Source organism: Microtus ochrogaster (assembly GCF_000317375.1).
Source record: "Microtus ochrogaster isolate Prairie Vole_2 chromosome 14 unlocalized genomic scaffold, MicOch1.0 chr14_random_2, whole genome shotgun sequence".
In the NCBI taxonomy this organism is placed as follows: Eukaryota; Metazoa; Chordata; class Mammalia; order Rodentia; family Cricetidae; genus Microtus; species Microtus ochrogaster.
Window position 1 is genome coordinate 1,039,223 of NW_004949097.1, and position 9,124 is coordinate 1,048,346.

Genomic DNA, 9,124 nt, shown 5'->3' on the forward strand with positions numbered 1-9,124 from the left:
CGCCATGCTCCCGGCTCCTGGGCGGACGCGGGTATAGCTCTGCTCTCTGAGACACCATGCTCCCCACTCCCAAGATGCATGCGATGAAGCTCCGACCCAGGATGGATGTAGGCTAGAATCTTCCCGGTAAGACCGGTGCTCACAGATTATTAGAGATGGGTTGATCGGGATATCAGAATTAGCCAGTAAGGGCTAGAGCTAAAGGGCCAAGCAGTATTTAAATGAATACAGTTTCCGGGTAATTATTTCGGGTAAAGCTAGCCTTGCGGGCAGCGGGGTGCTGGGGACGCAGCCCCGCCGCTTATATTACTACAGCCAATCCCTCTGCGCCTTCTTTTCTCGCTGAATCTGGAGACCACTAATTTCTGGCCATCAAGTTCCAGGGATCCTCCTGCGGCCCTCCCCAGTGTCGGGTTTAGAGACAGGAAACCACAGCCAGGTTGCAATGACTAAGCTAAAAGAATGGTAAGTTACCTTCATTGCAGGGCCACAGAAAAAGTTCCTTAGAGGGGCATTAGTCTTTTGTCTGTAGCTTCAGTGAGTAAACAGATGGAGGGCCCTATGGACCGCGCATGCTCCAAACCAGATCATGTCCTCAGACCTCCAGTCCCGCCTCCTCAGCCTGATGCAGGATGTGCGTTGGTCACCCTGCAGAACTAAGATCCCGCATCCTTCAAGTCTGAAGTGAATCCAAATTCTGTAAACTCTACCACATAACCCAGAGCTGATGGAGAGCCGGTAAGGGTCAGTGATGCAATACTTTTCTTTTGATTTGGTTGTTTCCCAAACAGGATCTCCTGTAGCCAACCCTGGCCTTGAAATTCCCGATTCTCTTGTCTCCCCCCTCCCAAATGCTGGGATTACTGGCGTGGGACACCATGATGGTTAGTGTGGTCAGTTTGACGGAATCTAGGCTTGCCTGGGAGATGGGTCTCTGGGCGTGTCCAAGTATCATCGTCATGATCTTGACGGCTTTATGTAAGGTGGGAAAACCTGCCCACTACAGTGGTACAGATCCGCAGAGGATCCTGGGCTGAATAAAGGACTAGGCAAGGGTCTCCCAGTCTCCTTGTCTCCCTCCCTCCTTCCCTCCTTCTTCACCCTGCTTCTTTCTTGGCCGCTGAGATGTGATCAGCTCCTTCGAATCAGCTTCCATGAACTGGGAACTAAAACACACCTTTTCCCCTGGAGTTACTTTTGTCAGAGTCTCACATCACCAGGAAAAGAAACTAAGAAAGACACGTGCCTAGATGCTTTCATGAAGCAGGCTTTCTCTGTACACAAACTGCCCTTGAGCTCCAGATCTCCCTCTTGCCTTTCAAGGGCTGGAATTGTAAGTGTATGCCATCACACCTGGCCTGAAGCAATAATTTAAATTTTTTTTGTATTTATTGTACATATGCCATAGTATGCATACAGGACTGAGTTCAAACTGTGGAATCTGTTTTCTCCTCCCACCTTATAGGTTTAGAGAGCAAACGCTGGTCCCAGGCTTGATGCCAGGCACCTTTAACTTCTAAATCATCTCAGTGGACCACAAAACAGTATTTAAAAAAAAAAAAAAGGCTTCTGAGAAAGAATGTATAACACTCTTGAAGTGGCCACATTTGGGGAAAGTCCAGAGCTGCCCAGTTTGTAGCAGATCAAAAGTATAGAGAGGGTCTGCGGTCGATGATGGCTCTAAAGTGAATTTAGTCCACACTAAGTCTAACTATTTAACCCTGCACATGCGCACCCACTCAGGGGGAACTAGAGCTCAGTGCAAGCTATGGAGTCTGCACGTTCTCTGGGCCAAATTATGAAAGCCTCAGAAGAGGGATAGGACATAGCTCAGCTTTGCAGAGTGCTTACCCAGCTTGCACAAAGTCCTGGGTTTGATGCCCAGCAATGAATAAAAAAAAAAAAAACCGAGGTGTGATGGCGCATGCATGTAATCCCAGAACTGCGGGTAGGGGTAGGAGGGTGGGGGGTAGAGGCAAGAGGATCGGAGCCAGCTCGGAATATATGAGACTCTGATTTAAAAAGAAGGGGAACGGAAAACGGGGAGGCCGCGGTAAGTGCTGGTGGTACCCCAGCCGGTTTGGTGATCTATGGGGCTTTTTCAGCGTGGTCACATTTGTAAAATGGGTTTGAAACAATATTTTGAGTAGCGATATCGCGCCTGTAACGGGTATTGTTTGCTAGGGAATTTCCTCCGATGTTTATAGCACACTAATTGATTAACCCACAGCTGAGTCTGGGTGCTCTACAAGCTCCGCTGTGTGGTTGCTAAGAGACGAAGATGTCTGAATTCCGGTGATCAGCTCGGCGAAAGGAGGCCGGCTCTGCCCGCTAGACACAGCGCCACCAAGCGGCGTCTCTCAGAACTGCTCTCCGGCCTTCCCTCTCCAATGTTCCAATTAAGAGAACAAAGGCCCACTGAGTATCCTTCAAGGTCGGCCCTCTGCGAGGACGTTTATTTTCCAAAAAATGAATGGTGAGAGACACTAATTGTCATATTTATTTGAAAATAAAGTTCCTGGGGGTGGAGAACCATAGCAGGTGTGTATGAAGGTCAACTTTCAGGAGCTGGCTACTTCCATCCAGGAACAGAACCCAGATCTTGGGCTTGGTGGCAAGCACACACTGAGCCCCCTCACCCACCCAGTTTGTCCAGAACGGTAGATTACCCCCAACTTTACTTATTGGCCTGATTTCAATCTTCTAAAGGGAGAGAAACTTCTAGTGTTCCCTCTGCTCTGGAAAATGCATATTTAATTTAAATTGTTATTTTATGTATTTACTTTTTAGGAGACATAGTCTCACTTTGTAGCCTAGGCTGGCCTGGAACTCTCAGCTATGTCGTCCAGGTCTTCAGCCTCCTAGGATCCAAAGCATGAGCCTAAATCTTTTTTATTTTTAGATGGGGGAGAGGGAGCCGGTCAGGACTAACCCGAATGCCTTACGTGTTAGACTATCACTTTCCGTATCCTCAGCTCTCTTTCTTTTTTTAATTTTAAGAGAGTCCTGCTGTGGCCGGACATAATGGCACATGATTTTAATCCCAGCACTCTGTAGGCAGAGGCAAGCAGATCCGTATGACTCTGAGTCTAGCCTGGTCTACATAGTGAGTTCCAGGACAGCCAGTGCTACAAGTGAGACATATCTCCATTCCACTATCCCCGAAAAGTTAGATTTAAAAGATAAGACAGTAAAATAGATTAAAGCCGGGATGGTGCTACAAAGTGGTGTGACCCCAGCATTTGGGGGGCAGAGGCAGGAGGGTCAGGAGTTCAAGGACAGCCTTGTCTTTATAGAAAGTTCTAGACCAGCTTGAGCTACAGGAGACAATCAAGGCCAGGTACCACACACGTCTTTAATCCCAGCATTCAGGAGGCAGAGGCAGGTGGATCTCTGTGAGTTTGAAGCCAGCCTGACCTACAGCCCAAGTTCCAGGACAGCCACAGATACACAAAGAAACCCTGTCTCAAAAAATCAAAACCAAAATAACAACAATGAAAATAAATAAATAAGAACCCCCCAAATCCATAAATCAATAAAATAGGGGCAGGTGTTAGTTTTTTGTCAACTTGACACAAGCTAGAGTCATCTGGGACCCTGAATTGAGAAAATGCCTCCATCAGACTGGCCTGGGCTATTTTCTTTATTGATGATTGACATGGGGAGGCCTAGACCACTGTGGGCAATGCCACCCTGGGATGGTCATTGGCTGAGTAAGCCATGGAAGCAAGCCAGTAAGCAGCATTCTTCCCTGGGTTGTGCTTCGGTTTCTGACTCCAGGCCCCAGCCCCGACTTCCCTTCATGATGGACTGTGAGGTTTGTAAAATGAAATAAACCCTTTCCTCCCCAGGTTGCTTTTGGTCATGGTGTTTATCACAGGCACAGAAGCAAAGTAGGAAAGCTGCTGGGCTTGCTGAGTGAGCCTGGCATGCGTGTGCACACACACATCATACATACACACAATAACAATAGTAAAGTTTAAATAAACAGAGTCTGGAGAGATGGCTTAGCAATTAGAGAACTTGCTGCTCTTGCAAAGGACTGGCGTGGGGCTCCCAGATGGTTCTGATGCCCTCTCCTCCTCTCCGTAGGCACTTGTACACTTCAACACACACATACACACTACAGTATTTAAAATAAGTGCCAGGGGCTGGAGAGATGGCTCAGAGGTTAAGAGCATTGCCTGCTCTTCCCAAGGTCCTGAGTTCAATTCCCAGCAACCACATGGTGGCTCACAACCATCTGTAATGAGGTCTGGTGCCCTCTTCTGGCCTGCAGGCATACACACAGACAGAATATTATATACATAATACATAAATAAAAAAAAGATTTAAAATAAGTGCCAGGTGATGGCACACAAGCCTTTAATCCCAGCACTCAGGAGGCAGAGGCAGGTGGATCTCTGTGAATTTGAAGGCAGCCTGGTCTACAGTGAGTTCCAGGAAAACCAAGGCTACACAGAGAAACCCTGTCTCGAAAACCAAAACAAACAAAAATAAATAAGTAGAAGGGAGCTTTCTGCTTTAAAGTCTGAACCATGAAATGCAGAGGCCAAGTGAGGCAAGCCTCTGACTCATTCCAGAGACATCTGCCAAGCGTGCGAAGAGGGGGACAGAGGGAAACACAAGGTCTTGTTTTCTTTTACATTTTTAGCCTTTTGAATTGGTCCTTTGAAGGGAGCATCTCGACCTAAAAGCATTTCTGAAGGTATTTTGTTGTTGTCATCCGCTTCTGAGGACAGTCTCACGACACGACCCTGCTGGTCTGGAGCCTACTTACTGTGTAGACCAGGCTGACCTTGAAATTCCAGGTCCTCCTGCCTCCGGAGTGCTGGCAAGGGTGCGAGCACGTCCAACCTCTGCAGATGCTGTTAAAGCAAATATCTTATTGTTCTGTTTGGGTTTTGTCTTGGCTTTTGAGACAGGCTCTCACTATGTAGCCTTGGCTGGCCCGGATCTTGCTATGTAGACCAGGGTGGCTTAAACCCGGGGCTCTGCCTGTCTCTGCCTCCTGAGTGTTGTGATTTAAAGCGAGTGCCTGCATTGCTGTCCGTTGTCACAAATACTGAACTCAGTCTTATTTACTGGTGTTTGTGAGACTAACTTCTGGATGAGGTTGAAGAGCCAATCTATGGCCAAGAGAAAGGTGTGAGCCAGCATCAAACTCCATCTTGACGTCATCTTTACAAGGTCGCGATCAGGCCCACAGGGCACGTCTTGGTGGGGCTGCTCGCGTCAGGAGTCTCTTCAGGAATGAGCCACGGGAGGAGGGCCCGAGTCAGAATGCCAGCTGTCACATTCCAACCTAACAAGCTGCCTCTCGTGAGGAGTTCCAGTCTCCTCATCGGGTAAATAGAGACAATTATGAACTCACCACCGGTGAGGCTGAGGCAAGAGTACCTTGAATATGTAGTCAGCCTGGGCTATAAAATGAGACCCAAACTAAAGAAACACAAATAAAACCCATAAACACATCAGGGAATGGTTGAGAGGGTGAGCTAATACATAGATTGCTAAGCAATGAGTTATTACACGCGGCTTGTTAGCTGGCCCATGAAAATGCAAACCAGGCTTGTCTGTAAAGCCCTTACTTCATTAAAATAAATTCCTTGTGTTGTATCGTCTTTGAGACGTAGTCTTACACGCGTAGCCAAGGATGACCTTGAACTTCTGATTCTCCTGCCTTCATCTCCAGAGGACTGGAATTATGAGTTTGTGCTACATCCAGATATATTTTTTTTTTTCTCTAAAAGTGTTAGTGCTAGATTTCAAGTCAAACCTGGGAATAAAGGAGCCAACTCCTAAGTCATGGTTCCTGTCCGAGTTTGGAAGCAAATCATGGTTCACGCTAGGGAGACAGAAGAGAAGGATGTCTGACGAGACCTCATAAGGCTGGAGGGATGGCTCCTCAGTTAGGAGCACGTGTCACTCTTGCAGTGGACCCGAATTTGACCCCAGCACCTGTGTTGGGTGGCTGACAACAGTGTAATTCCAGTCCCAGGGGATCCAATGCCATCTTCTGGTCTCTGTGGGCACCCTCCCCCACAAACACGTAAGTGAATGGTTATTTTTTTTTTATTGTAATTACAATAAAAGGCCTCATGTCCGAATTTATAGGAGAAAAAGTAGTCAAATCTTGCCCTTGTGCCCTGGTGGTCACAGGAGGTCCAGGCATTTGAAGAGCTCTTTGTGAATTGCAGAGCACAGAGAAATGTCATTCCTGTTTTTGGCAAGCCTAGCAAGGAGGCTTGCTCCTTTGCCTGTATATGACTTAGAGAAGGAAGATATGGGTCCTAGGAGCTCTGTGGGTGAATCACAGTATGTTGGTGCACTGGTTTCAAGCTTACACCAGTAAGAAGGCTCAGGGGGGAAGGTGCCCGTTGTTAAGCCCAATGACCCACGTTCAGGCTCCAGAACCTACAAAGTGGAAGGTAAGGACTCCTGCGAGCTGCCCTCCGTCTCTCCAAGTGCACCCCACCACCACCAATAAATCAATGGTGGATTTTCAAGGCTTCACCAGCTGCTTGGACTAAGGAAGGATAACAAGAGAAGGCAAGGGAGGTAGATGACTGCAAGCATCTCTCGCCCAAAGAATGGTTAAACCCATCACAGGAGGCTTCCCCAGTCCCATTAGGCTCGGGGGATGGGCCCTGCCCCCCTTCCAGGAGGTAACATGCAAATGCATACAGGGTTGCTCGGCTCAGAAACACAAGTTCTTGAAATGTTCTGCTTAACAGATTTCAGTGGAATAGGAGGCCGCGGTTACCAAAATTCAGTAGAGAAAAGACAAAAACAAAACAAAGCAAGACAGAACCGACAATAGAAGAGTGTGTATACTGACATGGTGCTAGGGCAAAAACAGCGAAGTGTTTTAAATTTTTCTTTCACGTTTATTTAGCGTGAGTGTGCAAACACAAGTGCAGGCGTGCCACAAAAACGTGTGTGGAGACCGCAACTTGTGGGAGTTGGTTCTCTCCTTCCGTCATGGGGGCTACCCTACCGGGGTCTAACTCAAGTCGTCAGGCTTGGTAGCGAGTGCTCCCACCCTCTGAGCTATCGCTCCCATTCAGGAAGGAACTTCCAAACAAACGAACAGAGAGGTTTTTGCTTTTTTTAAAAATTGTGTGTGTAAAGGTGCTTTGCCAGCATAAGTGTCTGTGCACAAGCATGTAGTGTTCCGAGAGGCCAAAAGAGGTCACTGACTCCCCTGAAACCAGAACACAGGTGGCTGTGAGCTGCCATGTGGGTGCTGGGGTTTGGAAGACCAACCACTGCTCTTAACCACTGAGCCATCTCCAGCCCAGGAAAGAACTTTTCACGGGCATCTATCAGTGGGCACACTACTGACCAACAAGATCCACAGGAACCACAAATCAACAGTGGATGCACTTTACAAACGGACGGCCGAGTGAGAACTACGCCAATCCCTTCCCTCTTTATATATTTTAAAGCTTTTTAATCTCTGGCACATAACAACAGTGGAAGAACTCTTAGAAATTAGACAAAAGTGTTTGGTGGGGTTGAATTGATGGGCCAGGCAAGCTTCTTTTCCCTGGCCTCTCGGTCAAATGAGTCATAGACGGAGTCTTTAGTTACCGTCCTGCTCACGGGAGGGATTTCTGAAATGCCGACATAGTTTCTTTTGGCCATCCTCGAGCTGGCTGTGATGGTGTAGGCATTGCTGCGGTAGCATCTCATCGAGGACATGCAGAAAGTCTCTTTCAACCCTCTCCGAAAATTGGCGTTGTAAATTGAGTAGAGAGTGGGCTTCGAGGCTGAAGAGCTAAAGGACACCCACGTGACCGCTGTGAAGACAAGGGAGCTCTTCTTATAGTCTTGCTCGTGGGGGTGCCAGAGCTGAGCCACGTGGAAAGGCAGCCAGGAGAACAGAAACACTACGTTCAAGAGGAGAAACATCTTAACGGTTCTCACCTTTGTCCTGGGGACGATGTTCATCGTCCTCCTCAGGGTCCGCCCACCAGTGCCTATTCTCCAGATGTATTTTATGACCTTCTGGTAGAATAAGATTATGAGGACAGAGGGAATCACAAAGCCCACCAAGAAGTGGATAACAGTATAGGCGGTTCCCTCCCAGGAGGAAGGGAGGAAGTAGTTACAATGGCTGTCCCAGCTGGAGCCGTAGAAAAAGAAGACGGGGGTCACAAAGGCTGCATCTAAGATCCAGGAGGCTGCGATCATCTTCTTGGCCTTTTCCCTGGACACCTTGAAGCTCAGTGGGTAGACAATGGTGTAAAAGCGGTCTATGCAGATGGAGAGAAGCACGTAGATCTGGACACCCGGGGTAAGATACTGGCAGTAGCGCACGACCTTGCACATGGCACTGCCAAGGGTCCACTGTCCCGTGGTGAACTGCAGCACTACGAAAGGCGTGCTGGCCACACTGATGAGAAGGTCAGCACACGCCATGGACACCACAAAGTAGTTGGTGGTGGACTGAGTCCTCCGGCTCCTGTGGATGACCAGACACACCAGGGAATTGCCAAAGATAGAGAACAACCACAGAGCGCCAAAGAAAATGCTGGCTGTAGCCACCTCTCCAGGGTTCGGTCTATACCGAAGGTCTGTCCTGTTGCTCATCCAGCCGTGTTCCTCATGGAATTCCACCAGGCCACCGGGCAGCAGGGCCTCAGCCGCCTCCATGCAGCTGTGGTTCTGAAGGGGCACCAGCGGGGTAGCAGTAAGCACAGGCAGCTGGTCGGTCTCCATTCTGTGAGAAAAACCATAGCAGTCATTCTTTTCCTCTTAGTTCTAGATAAGACAAGAATGAAGCCTCCTGTTAAGACGCTGTCACGTAAGCTGGCTGCTAACGAGCCTCGTCTTTTTATACTATTCATTGTACAGTACTGGATTTCATAGGCATTTCATTCAGGCCAGTCACGTGCTTGACCACATTCGCCCTCCAAAACATCCTTTTCTCCCCTCTTGCTAGGCTTTCGTCTCCCAGACAATCTTGCTTTTGTCATGTCTGTCTCTGTCTCTATCTCTCTCTTGCTTCTGTCATGTCTGTATCTGTCTGTCTGTCTGTCTGTCTGTCTGTCTGTCTGTCTCTCTCTCTCTCTCTCTCACACACACACACACACACACACACACACACACACACACA

The 9,124-nt window shown here is 48.3% G+C and overlaps 1 protein-coding gene across 3 annotated transcripts in view; it reads right to left on the reverse strand.

Annotated features, from left to right (window-relative positions):
• Positions 1–5,442: 5,442 nt before the first annotated feature.
• The window catches only part of Gpr19 (G protein-coupled receptor 19), a 33,930-nt gene continuing 30,248 nt past the window's right edge, over positions 5,443–9,124 (reverse strand). For 2 of the 3 annotated variants that reach the window (XM_026787886.1, XM_005364497.2), the window contains one exon: positions 5,443–8,728. In XM_026787886.1, coding sequence (XP_026643687.1) covers positions 7,498–8,727 — 1,230 coding nt within the window. In that variant the 5' untranslated portion in view covers position 8,728 and the 3' untranslated portion in view covers positions 5,443–7,497. Of the gene's footprint in view, positions 8,770–9,124 lie in introns of all 3 variants that reach the window. The other variant, XM_026787887.1, reaches the window with a different exon arrangement.